This window comes from Trichoderma atroviride, chromosome 5 (genome assembly GCF_020647795.1).
Source record: "Trichoderma atroviride chromosome 5, complete sequence".
In the NCBI taxonomy this organism is placed as follows: domain Eukaryota; kingdom Fungi; phylum Ascomycota; class Sordariomycetes; order Hypocreales; family Hypocreaceae; genus Trichoderma; species Trichoderma atroviride.
The window spans coordinates 1523801-1540974 of record NC_089404.1 but is presented as its reverse complement, the minus strand read 5'-3'; the positions used below and the strand labels follow the sequence as shown (position 1 = coordinate 1540974).

The 17174-nt window shown below is 53.5% G+C and overlaps 8 protein-coding genes across 8 annotated transcripts; 6 read left to right on the top strand and 2 right to left on the bottom strand.

The window, feature by feature from the left end:
* The first annotated feature begins 349 nt into the window (after positions 1 to 349).
* TrAtP1_009720 (uncharacterized protein) lies at positions 350 to 1425 on the top strand. The gene has a single exon (XM_066114399.1). It carries the CDS (start codon positions 609 to 611, stop codon positions 1320 to 1322), a length of 714 nt encoding a protein of 237 aa, XP_065970495.1. The 5' UTR covers positions 350 to 608; the 3' UTR covers positions 1323 to 1425.
* On the bottom strand, positions 1410 to 5355 carry TrAtP1_009719 (uncharacterized protein). Its single transcript, XM_014091216.2, has 4 exons — positions 4095 to 5355; positions 3830 to 3911; positions 2823 to 3766; positions 1410 to 2736 (listed from the first exon to the last, which is right to left on the bottom strand). The coding sequence occupies exons 3-4, from the start codon at positions 3762 to 3764 to the stop codon at positions 2047 to 2049; spliced, it is 1632 nt and encodes a 543-aa protein (XP_013946691.2). The 5' UTR covers positions 3765 to 3766; positions 3830 to 3911; positions 4095 to 5355; the 3' UTR covers positions 1410 to 2046.
* TrAtP1_009718 (uncharacterized protein) lies at positions 4199 to 4528 on the top strand (the record flags this gene model as incomplete). The annotated part of the gene is made up of 1 exon (XM_066114398.1): positions 4199 to 4528. One exon carries the CDS (start codon positions 4199 to 4201, stop codon positions 4526 to 4528), a length of 330 nt encoding a protein of 109 aa, XP_065970494.1.
* A 4766-nt stretch (positions 5356 to 10121) lies between the features above and the next one.
* On the top strand, positions 10122 to 11258 carry TrAtP1_009717 (uncharacterized protein; the record flags this gene model as incomplete). Its single annotated transcript, XM_014091217.1, has 2 exons — positions 10122 to 10372; positions 10469 to 11258. 2 exons carry the CDS (start codon positions 10122 to 10124, stop codon positions 11256 to 11258), a joined length of 1041 nt encoding a protein of 346 aa, XP_013946692.1.
* A 76-nt stretch (positions 11259 to 11334) lies between these two features.
* On the bottom strand, positions 11335 to 12496 carry TrAtP1_009716 (uncharacterized protein; the record flags this gene model as incomplete). Its single annotated transcript, XM_066114397.1, has 2 exons — positions 11335 to 11349; positions 12125 to 12496. 2 exons carry the CDS (start codon positions 12494 to 12496, stop codon positions 11335 to 11337), a joined length of 387 nt encoding a protein of 128 aa, XP_065970493.1.
* A 456-nt stretch (positions 12497 to 12952) lies between these two features.
* Positions 12953 to 14963, top strand: TrAtP1_009715 (uncharacterized protein). Its single transcript, XM_014091219.2, has 5 exons — positions 12953 to 13098; positions 13203 to 13303; positions 13371 to 13394; positions 13483 to 13607; positions 13698 to 14963. The coding sequence occupies exons 1-5, from the start codon at positions 13047 to 13049 to the stop codon at positions 13873 to 13875; spliced, it is 480 nt and encodes a 159-aa protein (XP_013946694.1). The 5' UTR covers positions 12953 to 13046; the 3' UTR covers positions 13876 to 14963.
* A 333-nt stretch (positions 14964 to 15296) lies between these two features.
* TrAtP1_009714 (uncharacterized protein) lies at positions 15297 to 15998 on the top strand (the record flags this gene model as incomplete). The annotated part of the gene is made up of 3 exons (XM_066114396.1): positions 15297 to 15309; positions 15468 to 15499; positions 15588 to 15998. The coding sequence occupies 3 exons, from the start codon at positions 15297 to 15299 to the stop codon at positions 15996 to 15998; spliced, it is 456 nt and encodes a 151-aa protein (XP_065970492.1).
* Positions 15999 to 16061: 63 nt separating this feature from the next.
* TrAtP1_009713 (uncharacterized protein) lies at positions 16062 to 16916 on the top strand (the record flags this gene model as incomplete). Its single annotated transcript, XM_014091220.2, has 3 exons — positions 16062 to 16513; positions 16578 to 16722; positions 16778 to 16916. The coding sequence occupies 3 exons, from the start codon at positions 16062 to 16064 to the stop codon at positions 16856 to 16858; spliced, it is 678 nt and encodes a 225-aa protein (XP_013946695.2). The 3' UTR covers positions 16859 to 16916.
* Between the last annotated feature and the right edge of the window lie 258 nt (positions 16917 to 17174).

Sequence of the window (17174 nt, the reverse complement as noted above, 5' to 3'; positions counted from 1 at the left end):
CCATGCGACACCAGGCAAGTTGGAGAGACGAGGCTAACAAGCAGCAGCTGCATGATAGTGACGCGATGCCGAGGAGCGCAGCGAGAATAAAGGCACAGCTTATCTCTTGGTTTCGATGGCGGTAGAGATGAGTGTGGGGGTGAGTAGAGTAGACATGGAACTGTATTGTCGCCAGTAAGCAGATTGCTGTAGAGCCACCTGGGAGGCTGCGCCGTGGTACGAGGTGCAAAACTCCACTACGCTGCAATGCAACTGCGCCGGCCCTGGCACTAACATCAACTGACCTGCAAGGGAGATCAGATCATCAATCCAGCAGTAGCAGGATCCAGAGGCTTGAATGAAGCACTCAATTTGTTGTAGTTTATCATTTACTACACGATTACAACACGCAAACTCTTATTCAAAATCTCGTATTGTCTAAAAGCTTCTTCCCATCCAGCTCTTCACATCGCATCCCCTGATTACTAGTAGTCCTATAATCCCAGTCCCGCTAGCTCAATACCATTACGCACTTAATCCACCACCAGATAACACCTCTTATCACACATGCAGCCTTATCGAAAAAACATCCATCCAACCCCAATCTTGGCATCAATCAACCACCAACCATGGCATCATCATCACCACTCACCGCAGCCCCCTTCACTCCCCTCCTCCCCATCCTCAACGCCTTCAACCACCGCCACCACAACCAGCACCGCCTCGCCCACTGGTGGCCCGTCTTCCGCTCCCTGCGCCGCACAATCCGCAACCTCATTGACGATCTCTCGCCTCCCACGTCGCTCTCCTCACGCCCGGGTCCTCGTCGCGAAGCTGTCCCTCCTCGTGCAATCTGGCTCAACAAGCACTTTATTCCCAGGGCATACGTGTATGTTCACATTCTACCCATCTTACTTCTCAGTGCAAACATAAAGAAACTTACCAATCTCATACAACACAGGGCATTCTCCCAACTCGCCGCCGACAACCAACACGCCCCCCTAGGCCTCCTCCTCCTCGCCATTCTCGCCCGCATTCACACCGCCCTCTCTCCCCTCTCAGTCGACACTTCCAGCACCAAGCCGCAACCAAAAACCAATCGCTCCAATGACCTCACAAACCAAGACAAGGGCGTGGCAATAGCTCGCCAGGAACTGCCTTTGACAAAGGCTACCCCTTCAGCAACTTCAATAGAAGGTACTGTATCAAGTGAGCAGCAGCAGCAAGGCAGTAAAATCGACCGCGAAGCCAACACGTCATCATCATCAATATCAAAAGAAAAAAAGAAAAAGAAAAAAGGCAAAGGAGACGCACTATCCAGCCTCTTTGGCTCTCTGGCATAAAACATCAAGTCACAATTTCATCATATTATACCCTATTCATTTACAGCATCAATTTCATACCTACTAGCATAGAACCATCAATACCAATTCAAAATTACATGTTACTGTATTCCCGACTTGGCAGTGCAGAGATAATCTGAGTAATTTTCATATCAAAAAAAGGGAGATACACAAAAAGTTCAAGAGCAAAAGCAAGGCCGAATTAATAAGTAAATAGAACCCATCTCCTTAGCCCTCCCCACCCTCATACCGTACAATTGTTTTAAATAAGGCTGTGCTTTCCCGCCTATGCGCCAGCCCTCTTTAAAGTTCAAGATAAAAAGAACCACTCCCCCGCATAATCTTCCCTCATAAACACATATTCCAAACTTGTAATAACAAAAAATAAGGAAGAACTGGACTTGGGTCGGGGGAATATATCTTTGTTTTCCTACGTTTTCCCTTTCCAAAACCCCATCTTCTTTCGCTTCCGTGTCTCGAGCTTCTCCACTGAAGCCGTTTTCTTATCCTCAGCCTCGGTCATATGACTCTTTGATTCAAGGGGTCTCCATAGGCTTTTTTGTCAAACTCTGTCAAGGATTCCTTGGCCGACGCTTCATCATCTTCTTCGCCGATTTCCTCTGTCTTGAGTTTGCTGCACTTCTTTACCTCGAGTTTGCCGCACCCCTCTGGATCCAGTAAGCTGCGCTCCTCTACCTCGGGGCTGGTGTCCTGCCACTCCTGTCTAGTATGGACGATACGACCAGATACGAGCCTTCATGTCTCCTGAGCCAGTGGCAAAGTAGCCGCCCTGTGGGCTGGGGGCAACTGAGATGACAGAGTTTTTATGTCCCTGAAGCATTAGCTGGGTAGTTCCCGTCCGGGGGTCCCAGAACTGGACGCCGCGGTCCTTGGATCCGGACAAGACCCAGTTGGCGTCCGGGGTCAGGGCGACGGACAGGACAAAGTCTCGGTGGCCTTCGAATGTCTTGACACACTTGCCCTTGGCGCCAGAGTTCTGCGGGCCGCGGGGCGAGCTAAGCTCCCACATCTTAATCGTTCGATCCAGACTGCCGCTGACCAAGTCTTTGCCGTTGGGCGAGAAAGCGACGGAGTAAACAGAGTCCTTGTGTCCATCGGGTCCTTCCAACCGCTCGACCAGGTAGCCTGTCATGATGTCCCAGACGCGAACGCTCTTGTCCAAAGAGCCGGCCGCAACAAACTGCGTGTCGGGGGAAATGGCAACAGTCGTAACGCCGTCCTCGATGGTGAGGGTGAGGGTGTTGGTGCCCTGCTCAATATCCCAGAGACGGACCGTTCTGTCGCCACTGCCAGAGGCAATGGTGCGGCCGTCGCGCGCAAAGTCGAGCGAGTAGATGTCCTGTTCGTGACCCGAGAAGTGGTTGCGGATGGTTCGGGTAGCAATATCCCACACCTGTAGCGCCAATGGTCAGCTTGCGAACTGGGGAGAATGAGTGACAACAATGTGCCGCCATTAGATTACATCATTAATCAACTTACTCGGATCAGCTTGTCTTCGGCACCGGTGGCCAGGTAGCGGCCATCAGGGCTGAAGCAGACGCTTCGAATGTAGAGATCGGCAGCCATGTCGGTAGCGCTGTGGTCCTCCAAGACACACACCTTCTCACCAGTCTGGACATCGAAAATCTGGGCCGACTTGTTGCAGCCGGTGGCGACATACTTGCCGTCGTGGCTGAAGCGAACACAGCAAACGACGCTCTCGTGGGTGAGAGAGTGGACCAGGTCGACATCCAGGACGCGCTGCACCTGCGGGTTGAAGATGGCATACCAGTCGTTGCCCGTCTTCTTATTGTGAGGCGCAACGGCATCAACCTCGAGGTCGCCCAGCGCGTTGCTGATGGGAGGGGGAGGGGCGCGGGGACCCATGCGAGCGTGGTCAGGCGTCGGGTGGCTCACTTGCGGAGACTGAGCATTGTTGGGATACGGCACGGGGGTGTTGATCTGGGGGGGTCGCAGGCCCGACGGCGTTTGGCGGGCGGTTGATGGCTCGGCGACCTGGGCCGGGCGACGCGGTGCTCTGCGGCGGCTGAGGGCCCATGCCGTTGGACACGACGGGGCCGGGGCCCTGGGGATAGGCCTGCTGCTGGTACGGGGGCTGCTGCTGAGGAGGAGGCTGCTGCTGCTGCTGCTGTTGCGCGTTGGGGTGGGGAGGCGGCACTGGCAGTCCTGGGGGTCCCTGAGCCATCTGGTGGTGGTGAGGGCCCATCTGCTGATCCTGGGGAGTGGCCTGAGGCTGCGGCGGCGCCAGACCTCCTTGGTTGCCGCCGGCCATGATGCCGCTGAAGAGGCCGTTTCCAGGAGCAATCGATGGGGGTTGCTGAGACGGCCCTGCGTGTTGAGGAGGCCCTTGCAGACCAGACTGCGGAGCTCCCTTGCGAGCAAGTTCGAGCTGGTGCCGCAGCATGTTGATTTCCTCCTCATATCTGGAGAGTTGAGATGCGGTTAGCGACATGTGAGGCGTGCGGGCTGTAGGAGGAGAAGCTTACTTTTGCTTGAGCGTCATATGCGTTTGCTCCATGGCATAGACCTTTTCACGTACCAGCTGCATTTCACTGACTTGCGCCGAGACTATAAATCGAAGAAGAGAGGTTAGCTCATGATACTTTTTGCTTCAAACTGCAATGCCTTTTGATTGTTTTTAGAAATGAGAAAAAACATCGAAATTTTCTGCTCTTTGCTCAAAAACATTCCCACCCAATCAAACGCGCGCAATAGTTGTCGGTATGGACAGTATTTGCAAGGGAGGCGTACTCTGATGTTCAAAGCTCTCGGTCTGACGCTGTTGGCTGTCGAACTCGGCTCTAATCTGCTCGAGAAGCTCGTTCAGGCGAGCATTGCCGGGAGGCACAGCCCCCATGCCGCGATGCGAGTACATGGACATGGTTGGTGATGGTGTTGGCGACTGTGGGATTCAAGACGGAGATGGCGGAGGCGGCGCGGCGCGACAATCGATTCGACTCGATCCGACGTTGGAGAAAGTGGCGATGGTGGTGATGGAGGAAAAAAGAATTCAGAGGCGGTTTGAGGCCAGCTTGTCGCCTCGATCCGGAGATCAGCAGGCGGGACACCCGGAATGCCGAGTTGCTCAACCAGGCCCTATTGAGGCCGCTGATTTTGGCCACAGCACGACTTCGCGACAAGAGCAAAAAAAAAACACAATCAAGGACAAGAAACTTGTCGCTTGACGGCGGGTGAGGCTGAGGCTGAGAGCGGCTCAGGCGGTGATGAAAATCAGGGATGGCACTGAAGGGCTCTGCGGCCGCGATCGCGTGTCCACTCGCAGCGACGGGCGTGATTCGATTCGAAGCGTGGAGTTTTGCGTCGAAGCGGAGCGGCAGAGGAGGAAGAGAGAGAGAAAAGGCGAAAAAGGCGAAAGAAGAGGAACGCTGTGAGGTACGACAGGCCGTCGCGGCTGGGGGAATAAGGTAACTCGGTGGAGCACCTGAAGCGAGAAGCAGAAGCCCAGCTCTGGTTCTGGTGCTGGTTCCGCCAAGGGCCAAGGGGGGGGCGCCTCGTTGTACATGCAGCCCAAGTACAGGCTCCACGCCGCTGGCGGGTCGGCGAGCGTGCTCCGTGCGCAGCCCACATGTACAGGCGACAGGGCCTGCATGTACCCTGAGAGAGGGTGGGTGCTTTTTTCGTACCGGTAGCGCAGACCCGCTGGCCTGGCTGCGACTGGGGCCTTGGGGAGGGGCGTGGGCAGAAGGATGGAAACGACAGCGAAGGAAAAAGAAAAAAAAGCTTAGGCCACGCTGATAGCTGCGTGACTATTCGTTTTTTGCTGTTTTTGCTTGTATATGCTGAGGATTTTGGTTTAGGGGCGAGATGTGGCTTGCAGCAGACGTGGGACGCCCGAGACAGGCAGGCAGACAGGCAGACTAGGAGGGTTTTGAGGCAGCACAGAGAAGCCTTGGATGCATCACAATTCACATGGCCGACCTCTTATATAGGGGTTACACACTCTTGCACATGCACATGCAGCACCAACACCAGCAATATAATGACACAGCACTACACAGTACCTGCACGCATTGTATCGTATACACCCGTGCCTGTACACACATCCGCGTACACATGCACATGCAAGGAGATTCAGGAAAGCACTGCGGATGACACATTCTTTACCTTCCACGGCGCTAGCACTTGGGAAAAGCAGCCATCAGCGTGGCATCGGAAGAGGGTGTCGTCCTCTCAACTTCTAGAGTTGCTGCTAGCTGCGCGTGGCTGGAGAGCGCGGTCTGGCGCGTGGCGCTTTGAAACGGGAACTGAGGCTGAAGAACAAGCGCCTAGATGCCATTCTCAGCATCATGTCGCGCAAGCATACACGCCACGCAGCAGCAATTCAAAGTAAAAAGAGGAAAAACAACTCAAGTTACTGGCTGATTCTCTGCAAATATGTGCATATTACTAAAGCCCACTCACTCATACGCGGCTGTGGCACGGCATGCAACGGGTACAAGGCGTTTGTAAATAAGCGCCTCTTGCCATCACCCTGCACCCCTCCATGCCATCCCATCTCCCATCTCGTCCTATCAAACCATCTCCCGCCTGTGCTCCCTCTATCCATCTCTGCTTGCCCCCCCCTAACACGCTCAGAATCCGCCGCCCGCTATTCTTCTCCCCCCAGCCAGCAGCAGGGCCAGGGCGTGCAGAGGCCCAGCCCGGCACGGTGGGGTTGCGCAGCTTAGCTCTGATGGATGGTTCCGCAGTGGTTGGAGTTGTAGGAGTGGGCCCTGGCACCGCATCCAGTGGGGACCCTTCGTCGGGACCACCAGCGGGGATCCACTAGGGGAGTTTTAGGCAGGCAAGGGGGGCGCCTTTTAGGGAGCGGGGGCCTCTCAACCTGCTGGACGCGGCGAGCCTAACACCAGCCACAGCCCAGGCCAGGCCAGGCCATATCGAGTTCCCCATGATATCGGCCGGAGTACCAGCCCAGGTACCGTTCTGGAGGCTGCCACTTGCGGCTTAGGCCGGGCGGTCGCTGACGTCGTGCTTGGCACGCGTGCCGTGAATGCTGCCTGTACAAGCACGGTACATGTTCGCATCAAGACGCATCATGGATGCTTTTCCAATACAGACAGACAAACATGCATGATTTAATCGCATCGCAGCATTTTTCCTGCCACGGGGCCACACCCAGGCTTGGCCCGATATCCGGCGGCTGGCAGCCAAAAAGAGGCGCGCGCCATGTCACTACCCGGGCTTAATGCAAGCCAATGATGCCAAGCCAAGGCAAAAGGATGGGCAGACGATGACGCCGGTCGGTGAGCGCTATTCCTGCGATGCACACTTGATGCATCAAAAACTCTGAATCACAGAAATTGGGCTGGCCGGGCAGTGGCGCAACTGTGGCACTTTGGCGATGGCTTCAGTTTACAAAAAGCCTCAACGATCAAGAAGCCACTTAAAACTACATGACAGAAAAAGTCTTGTATTTCTTATTGCGTTGCTGTTTGTTAAATGGCCCGTTTGCGTCAAACCGTTTTGCCATGTCCTTTGTCTCGCGCGGCTTGTTCCCCGGGCCGGCTGCAGCCACATGAGGCTGAGGCAAAACTCTTGGCAGCCTCGTTTGTTTTGCCCAGGCTCTCTATTTCTCTTTTTTTTTCCGTCCAAATCTCCACTTTCTCTGTCTCCTTTGGCAGACGTGGGTACCAACGGGGAAACAAAACATCCCCTGCTCTGCTTGATGGATTTTTACGCCACCTTCCGGCTTCTCCCATTTTGTCTCTGCAGCTTTCCACATCTCTCAGTTTGTGTATGTGCGGCAAGGGAGTGCTACATGCCTCTGCGGCCCCCATGATCGATCTGCTCGTTTGCCAATTGTTGGGTAGCAATATATGTAATCAATCTAGCACCGCCGGTAGGATTGGCCCATCCGCCCGCTGGCCGTGAGGGAGGTGCGCGGTGCCGGCTAGTGATCCTGCGATGTAACAGGCGTCAGGTGTGTCTTGGAAGCTCTCACCTTGTCCACGGGCCAGCATCGGGCTCATGGCTGATAGCAGCTCTACTATTCGTACTACTACTAGCTCAGCGCAGGGTGGTATTATTAGAAGCGGGATAGATTCTGCTTTGGGGTAGACGGCGGCTCTTTGGTGAGTAGCGCCAAACAGCCATCAATGGTCAAACATGTTTGTTCTGTTACTGTGTGTTTCAGCTCATATGTGCCCAAGGTGAGAGAGGAGCTTGCAGCATCCACCTCGGCCCCAACGTTGCATGCAGAAATACTAATCACGACATGCACTTTATTCTCGTCAGGAATGTCCATGATCCTTCCATGCAGTAGGTCAGCGGCATGTGTGCAATGTTCGGTGCGGTTGCACGTCTTGAGCGCAAACGTATTGACGTGGAATTGTTGCAAAACCCTAGCCCTCGCAGTAAAGCTGGGTCCATAAATTGAAAGTTGCCAAGTATGAACGCCGTTTGTACTCCATACTCCATATGTACGATCCACACAATGAGGAGCCTCATTGCAATTGAGGCGCGGTATGGCGATTTGGCTACCCTAGAGAAGAAACATTTGGCCGGATATGCCTGCTTTCACCTGGACTTTCACGCAAGCCTTGCTCTATGAATGAATACACAGATAATGCTACTTGATACTTTAAAAGGTATTGTACGAATGAGTCTAATAAGACCAAGACACAATCATCAATTGTCAGCGTAAAGATGGCGTATCTATGCGATCATATGAGCTGCGTCATATCAATTAGGCGGAGCAGCACATCTCCAAGACCCCCATATCGCTCAGTCAACCAAACCTCCGAACCCCAGCACACGCTATCGCTGCTACCCGGCAAACCTCAGCTCAAGGCTAGGGCCGGGTATCTACCCGCAATTAATCCCAGGCGACGCTACCTGCACATGGCCTGGGCACAGCTGCGGTGCTGGATAGAGGCGAGTGAAGATTAAATGGCTGAGGGCATGTTGCTCCGCGGAATCAGAGTCTGCTAGCAAATCCCGGCTTCGTTCCGTGCTCATGCCGAGCCCACTTGCGTTTACTACGAGAATGGAGACGGTATCGCGATCCGGGCTTTCGGCGATGGCGGATCGGACACGGCTCGGATTTGTAGATTGAATCGCGGTTAACCCACAGCATTTGCCATACGCCATCTCATTGTGAAGCACCGGGTACTCTATGTTTCATAGGTAAATCCATCACCAGGCACATCATGAATACATCCTGCTTGAGCATCAGTTTATATAGACCAGTCATGTCTTGGAATACAAGTCCCCTTCTGTACTGAGAAACGCAAGAGAAGAAGTCGTCTGAAACCAGCTCGTACCTCTCGAGATGTCTGCAGTCATGTCCCCATGCGGAAGCACTTAGAACAAGTCTCATACCGTGATGCCCAACGCGGCACTGCATGCATGGCAATCCTACCATCATACCTACTCATCGCCCGAATCTGAGAAGAAACGCTTATTATACATTTGCTCATGTATGCCTGAGAGAGCTGGTGTAAATGGCAAGACGAAAGATGGCCACTCTCTATAAGTAGTGGTACCAGTAGCATGGTATAATAAAGATACTTGTAGGAGCAGCATCGTCTCCTCGATGGCTTATCATCATACGTTTAGATTGGGAATATCAGTTCGCGATGCAGCAACGCACGATGGTCACGGCAGAAGCGTGAAATTGTGGGCAAAGCTGAGTAGCTGAGTAGCTGGCAGATACGAGTACGTGCTCGCTCAATATACCCTCAATATGGATAATCGTCCTGATGGCGCCGAAACAGCCTATCGGATCACGATCTGGCGGTCAGACGGCCAGTGTGAGTGGGAATCGTCGGGCTCAAACGAATTGCTGGGAACCAAAGCTGCCCTACCGCAGAACGCTGGCAATTGGCTGCCAATCAATCCCAATCTTGCGACGGAGCACACGAGTGGATTGCCGCAATCGCCGCAGCGCGATCCAAATCAAAAATGTCATGCATCTCGCGTATTCGTATCGGTGGACCGCGAATACGTTGCCCAGCTCGGCTCCCCGCAAAACAGGCGGCTTAGCTAAGGCACGGCTCAGGCACCATCCGCGATATCAGGACATTTCCAGCTCGCTCTCTGGCCACCTTTTCTGGCTCGGCTCCGCTCGCTGCTGGATCTGATTCGGAGAGCCGTACGAAGCTTCGGGATTATGAGGCCAAATCACACCATATCCTGGCGCCGGGTGGTCGACGCTCCGTGGAAAGGGGCGGGCGAGATGCGTTGGTTGAAGAATTGCTGCAGTAGCTGTATTGAGAGATGCGAAGAGGGAGCACGGAGTAGATCGGTGATAGCTAGTAACAGGCCTACACTGTTTGTAAAACCAGGCATCTGCCATCAACAATCGATATATAAGACGGCATCACCAGAACAAGCCGTCAGCGTTGAATAACATACAAGTAGCACTGTTTCTTCTTCAACCCCGGCTCGCCCACCAATTGACAGCTCAAAGCCGTCGACAAAAGAACTGATCGCCTCTTCCCCTCTTTATCTGATCCCCCCTTTGCGCTTTTTCGCTGCGCCAAACCCCAATCGGGCGAACGCAGCAGCCATCCATCCACGCAGAACCCCTGACTCTGTGCCCCGGTTTTTCTTTTTTTTTCTCTTATTGTTCCAAAGTCCGAACTGCTAGACCCAGCATTTAAATTGGCCCTTCCTCGCTGTCGCGACCAGCCCGCCGTCTCTGAATCCGCGCAAAACAACACATTCACTTCTGTTGTTTCTTTCCTTCTTTCTCGATTGTCTGTGAATAGAAAAAGACTCTTCAATCGAGGCGTGTCGCCCTACAACTCGCCCGCCATGGATGTCGTGCTCGAAGTCACCGACACCTTCATCGCCGACTATGCCTACGCCTACCTCTTCCCGCTAAAGGCCGCGCTCTACAACTATCCCGATGCCTCTGCCAATGCTTCGGCCGCGGCCCTGTCGTCGTGGTCCTACGAGCCTGCGACGCAGTACTTCCAGCTCGAGCCTAGCCAGGCGGCGTACATGAGCTCCATGACGCGAGACAACATCTACCGCCAGGGAGCGACTCTCTTTCTGATTACTTGGTACGTGCATCATGAAGCTGTTGGAATGCTCCCCCCCTCGACATGTATACAATTGCTCTAGTAGAGACGCAGTCTGGCTAACAATGGTCCATCCAGGCTCTTCGGCATCATGGTCTACTTCATCTTTGCTTCCATGTCCTTCTTCCTCATCTTCGACAAGCGCATCATGAACCACCCCAAGTTCCTCAAGAACCAGATCTGGCTCGAGATTGTCCACGCCAACCAGTCCATGCCCTTCATCGCCATGATGACGGCGCCGCTCTTCCTGCTCGAGGTCCGCGGCTACGGCAAGCTCTACGACGTCACCGAACAAGGCCCCGGCCTGTGGTACAACTTCTTCCAGTTCCCACTCTTCATCGTCTTCACCGACTTCCTCATCTACTGGATTCACCGCGGCCTGCACCACTCGTCCGTCTACAAGACGCTGCACAAGCCTCACCACAAGTGGATCATGCCCACGCCCTTTGCCAGCCACGCCTTCCACCCCGTCGACGGCTTTGCCCAGTCCATCCCCTACCACATCTTCCCCTTTGTCTTCCCGCTGCAGAAGATGGCCTACGTCTTCCTCTTCGTCTTTGTCAACTTCTGGACCATCATGATCCACGACGGCGAGTACCTCACCAACAACCCCATTGTCAACGGCGCCGCCTGCCACTCGCTGCACCACTCGCGATTCGAGGTCAACTACGGCCAGTTCTTCACTGCCTTTGACCGCATGGGCGGCACCTACAGGATGCCTGAGGACTGGATGTTTGAAAAGGACATCAAAATGTCCGAGGACAAGTGGAATGCCGAGTCCAAGGCCGTCGACGAGACCGTCATGGAGGTCGAGGGTGCTGATGACAGGACCTATGGCCCTGACCTCAAGACCAAGAAGAACAAATAAGCGCAGCTATTCATTTTTTCAAAGATTTGCGCTTCCCATTTTTACAATCACACCTTTACGACCATGAAAAGTCTCATCACGCCATGGCGAGCTATTTGATTGGTTTTATACTTTTGATATAATCTGCCACTTTTTCTCTTCACTCTTCATATGCAGTGTATATACTCTTTTTTTTTTTTCCATTTCATAAAAGTCCATTGGGTGGGACACATGATGAAAAACTCCCATTACATTACCGGGGTACTTCACAACTGGATCATTCTTCAAAGCATATTTGGGTGGCAGAGGCGTTTAGAGCAGATGGGACCACGAAACAAAACACGAAAAACCAAAACGTCTCTTTGATGATGTATAGTATAGCTTATCTAAAGACTGATATCGAACACACCGGCGCATATTGCCCGGCGAATGTAATAATAATAATGACACAATTCCCCAAACACCAGCTCAGACAATGAAATTGAAGGAATAAAAAAAAAAGTGACGCTCGCGTTCTGATAAATAAAAAAGTCCCGCATTACGTGGACTTATGCACCCAGTGACGGTTTTTTTTCGGGGTTTTGCTTTTCTGTATGTCGACAGAGCAGTGGTAAGAAAAGAAGAAGATAGTATAAGAGAGTGGATAACGAGTGGATGTATGCGACCAAGCGCAGGCTGACAAGAGATGTAAAAAGACAAGAAAAGAAAGAAACGACTGTGAAAAGTCCAAAGAGATATTGCCGCGCGAGAAGATGTTCCGGAATCACGGCTTGTATGAGTTGTAAAGTTGCTGTAAGCGGTCCAGACAGTTACATCACACCAAGATCAACGCCGGCCCCGAAAATGCACTCGCTCATGCATCTTGCTCCGCCTCATGAGAAGCTGACAAACTTGGGATCCCTCGGCCGGCCATCCGCGCCAATGCCGTTGGCCTTGAAGCGCTCCTCCATGTAGACCTTGCGCGCCTGGTCAAACTTCATGCGCCGCCGCTTCATAATCTTGAGAATGGCCACCTTGCTCTCCTCGTCCAGGCCGGCGCGCTCGTCGCCGTCCTCGACGTTGCCGTGGAGGTCAAACGTGCTGCTCGACAGGCCGGCCTCGATGTCGCCGGCAAAGGACGACGGCAGGCGGGAGTAGAGGTAGTCGGAGCCGGGGAGGTGGATCTCGTGCAGGCGGCGCAGCCAGAAGGAGCGCGTGAAAAAGAGCGCTGTGGCGGCGACGAAGAGGGCGAGGCAGACGGAGTAGAGGAGATACGACATGGTGATGGTGATGTTGTTTTCGGTTATCTCGGATGAGTGTCGTTGGAGGAAGAATAGGAGAGAGGAAACGATGCAAGAAAAGAAGACGCTCGTGGCGTGGAAGAAGAGAAACCAAGGAAATAAAAGCCTGGAGATGCGGCGACTAGCAGATGCTCCAGCTCATGGCCCGGCAGGTTGTGGTCGGGCGATGCTGTTGTCTGGAGATGCCGCGATTTGCTGGATCGCACGGCGTTTTACGGTACGAGGGCCTCATGCATCAGCCCCGTCTGACGTGTTGCCTCAGATCAAAAGCGGCAGCCAAAACGTGGCTGAGCGGGATCCATTCAAGCTCCCCGTTTGCAGCATGTGGCCACTCCAGCCACAGCGACAGGGAGACCGCCCGATAAGGGAGCGATAACCGCACGCTGCGCGCTAAACCGCAATGCGGCAGCTAAGCGAGCCCACACATTTCCCGCAGACTGCCAGAAGTGCTTCCCAATTTCGAGATCCCAGCCAAGGAAACGAACCTCGACGTCGCGAAATACATCAATTTTCCACGATTACCGACACAATGGCTGCCGCTCTCCCCAACATTTCCTCGGACCTCATCTGGGAGGTTGTCCGTGAGTTTCTCCGACGACGCTTTTATTCTGGTTCAACTCGGATTGGGAAAAAGGGAATTGCAAAGATGGAGGAAAATGGGCTAAAATGAACATTTCTGGCACAGGAAGCAACAACAGCTACCTCCACAAGACCGGTGCTGCCTCAAATGGCGGTATCCAGCTGTCTCGCGACCCCCTCAACCTGACCAACAAGCACAGCCGCAAGGTACGATGCGATGTTACGATTTTTTTAGACTATGGAGGTTATGAACGTGGGCTAACTAGCTTGGTAGTACGCTGGCTTTGTCAACGACAAGGTACGAACGATATGATGTCCTTGATCCGAACACATGCGCATCTCGAATATGTTGCCGAATTCTGTTACTAAAGCAAAGTGCTGCATAGGCTGTTGGTATCTCCGCCGGTGAGAAGGGTGGTGTTGTCGTCGTCAGCAAGAAGGCTGCTGTCGCCAACCAGCCCGCCAAGAGCTCTGCCACTACCACCATTGGTGGCGGCAAGTCTACCCGCAAGTAAGTGTTGACGAGACTCTTAAGACTATCATTTCTACCGTTTGGAAAAAAGGAGGAGAAACAGATGTTGACGGATGTCGTGTAATCTAGGACCTACAAGGCCGTTGCCAGCCAGATCGCCAAGTCCGGCTACCGCGCTGACCTCCGTGAGGCCGCCATCGAGCGTGCCTCCGCCATCCGCAAGTCCCAGCTGCCCGTCAAGGCCGACCCCGAGCCCAAGCTGAGGGGCAAGAAGGCCCAGAAGGCTGCCTCCGCCGGCGAGTCCTAAACGAAAGGACAAGACATAAAAATGAAAGGGTGAAGTGGATAATGGCGCTTTTGAAAAAAAGAACCATGGGGATGAGCATGGGAGTTTGGCTGGGGCTGCAAGTAGGGGTCTGACGGGCTGTTATATCCTTTTTTATACTGTACATTGAACTGGCCTGGCTGCGGCTGGGGGCTGCGGTTGGATTCCCGAAACGGTTCGAGCGAGACGAACAAACTGATGTTGCGGTTGCCGATGAGGGAGCTGCAATATGGAGTTCATGGGAAGATGATGATAATTCCAATGAATTCTTACAACTACGTTGCGATGAGTGAAGCATGTGATGTGTGAGTAGGGGTTATATGCCATGACTTGGGTATCGTATATGTAAGGACTAGTCAAAGGTATGGTTTGAGTTGAGTAGATTCAGAGTCAATACTTGCTGCTTAGCTTGACGATTAACAACATACATCAAAGCCATATGTCATGACGGTGGCTGCAATGCACAGAGTCAAGGCCGCCCTGCAGCATCTTTAGCCCTGAGCTACATACCTTCCCGGCCTGTCTGCCGGACTTGCATCTCCTCCCAGGCCAGCCATCATCTCTCCCGAACAAGCACCAATGACTTGCGTGCTAATTAGCGCAAACACAAGATACACGCTGTTTAATAATTTACTCATGCATCAGCCACTCCCAGTTCCGATTGCACGCGATAGCTCGGCTACTCCAGATCCTCCCCCCCAGACCTATTCAATGCCGCCGGGTCCCGGTAGACCTCGGAACGCAGCGGCCTCCACCCCGGCCTTCTCCAAAAAAACAGTTGCACTAGGTGGCTCTCCCCCGAGCCGGAGCCCAAATCACAAGCCTTTTGCGACTTGTATTTGTCTCGGCATGTTTAATCGGGAAAAGGGAGATGAACATCGGGACACGAGTCGGAACATGACGGGGCGTGTGTGTCTCTGTGTGTGCAATGCATGTGTAAATGTTGAACTGCGAGAGTAGCATGAAGATGGATTTTACCTGTGTTTTGTTGGCGGCTCAATCAAAAAGCGATGCGGTAGATAGTAGTCTAATAGATATTAGACAAATCGAATCAAAACGCAGCATCTTCCACCCTCCCGATTGGCCAAAAACCAAAATCAAAAGCAGCATCAAGCACCAACAGCTCTACCCCTCCAAAAACAACTTCTGGCTCCGGCTGGCCAAAAGCAGCCTAAACCGCCCGCAGTCCACTGTAAAGCCATAGCGCAAGAAATGCCACGCCCCTCCCCTTGGCAGAAAATACAAGAAAGAGCCATCTCACGCAATTTCCCTCCTAGAAGAGTCGTCTGTTTTCTTTTTTAATCCTCCTCCATTCTTCCATCTTCCTCCTCCATCAAGAACCTCATCCTCCTCTACCAGGCTTCATCTTTTTTTCTTATTTCCACACACACAAAACCGTCACAATGGTCAAAGCAGGTATGAAGTCGAATCCGAATCCCATGGCCCAGAGCTGCTGCAGCTGCTGCATTGCCCCTCAACCCCGCACCGGCGTCGACGAAGCTGTCCAAAGAGCTCGCGTCATGAGAAATTGCCGTTGCATGCAGGCCGTGATACTGACCGTTCTGGCGCAATAGTTGTTGCTGGTGCCTCTGGAGGTATTGGACAGGTATGGAATTCTTTTGCGCTTCTTTGATTCTTACCCCTCTCATCAGCGTAATCGGATCCCCAAAGCTAACAGCGCATCTTGCTACCAGCCTCTGTCCCTCCTCCTCAAGGCCAGTCCCCTCATCGACGAGCTGGCTCTGTACGATGTTGTCAACACTCCCGGTGTTGCCGCCGATCTCTCCCACATCTCCTCCCCCCGCGGTAAGCTCCCAATCTCGCTCGCCCGCTTCGCCGTCTCGCCGCATCGCCGAGTGCCATGCCCCGGGCTTCCTTTGGGCCGACTTCCGCACCTCACATGGCTAACGCGATGGCTGTTTCCCTCGAATAGAAGGTCACCGGCTACCTGCCCGCCAACGACGGCGCCAAGGCCGCTTTCAAGGATGCCGACATCATTGTCATCCCCGCTGGCATTCCCCGTACGTATCACGTCTTATATGACTAGCCGCAATTATAGCAAATCCCTGGGGCTGTTTGAGGCTTCGGCATGTGATTGGCTATAATCTGCTACAGCTACAGCTACGGCTACAGCTACTAACGCGCAGTTGCTCACAGGCAAGCCCGGCATGACTCGTGATGACCTCTTCAACATCAACGCTGGCATCGTCAAGGGCCTGATCGAGACCATTGCCGAGGTTGCCCCCAAGGCCTTTATCCTCGTCATCTCCAACCCCGTCAACTCCACCGTCCCCATTTCCGCCGAGGTCCTCAAGGCCAAGAAGGTCTTCAACCCCCAGCGCCTCTTTGGTGTCACCACCCTCGACATTGTCCGTGCCGAGACCTTTGTTGCCGAGATTGTTGGCGAGTCCCAGCCCCAGAAGCTGACCATTCCCGTCGTCGGTGGCCACTCTGGCGAGACCATCCTGCCCCTCATCAGCAAGGCCAACCCTGCCGTCACCATCCCCGCCGACAAGTACGAGGCTCTGGTCAACCGTGTGCAGTTTGGTGGTGACGAGGTCGTCAAGGCCAAGGACGGTGCTGGCTCTGCTACTCTGTCTATGGCTTACGCCGGTTTCCGGTAAGACCCCTTTACATTGCTTCCCACCCCCATCCACGTTGCAAATATTGACATGAAACCTCAGATTCGCCGAAAAGGTGCTCCGCGCTGCCAAGGGCGAAAAGGGCCTTGTTGAGCCCAGCTACGTCTACCTGCCTGGTGTTCCCGGCGGTGAGGCTGTCGCCAAGGCTACCGGCGTCGACTTCTTCTCTGTCCCTGTTGAGCTTGGAGTAAGTTGAGATTCGAGAGCTCTCGATTTAAATCATATTGACTAACGCTTCGCAGCCCAATGGTGTCGAAAAGGTCACCAACCCCCCTGGAGGGCATCACCGAGCGGGAGAAGGAGCTCTTGGGCAAGGCTGTTGAGGGTCTCAAGACCAACATCCAGAAGGGCGTCGACTTTGCCCACAACCCTCCCCAAAAGTAAATACTTTCCAACTTCCCCAAATGTGCTGGTAGCGTTCTAGTGTCGATGGAGCCGGTCTTGAGGACAATAGCTATGACTACTTGGTATAAATATATACGCACGCATAAGCAGGGTGGCTGATGATTTGCTCTTCTTTCATAGGCTGTAAATGTCCCAGACTCTAATCCTCCCATGCGAAGCCTTTCCCTGTCGGATAGCCTCTCGTCCCATTGATTATTAGTTTTCTGCTAGTTGCATGAAGCTGAGTAATGGATT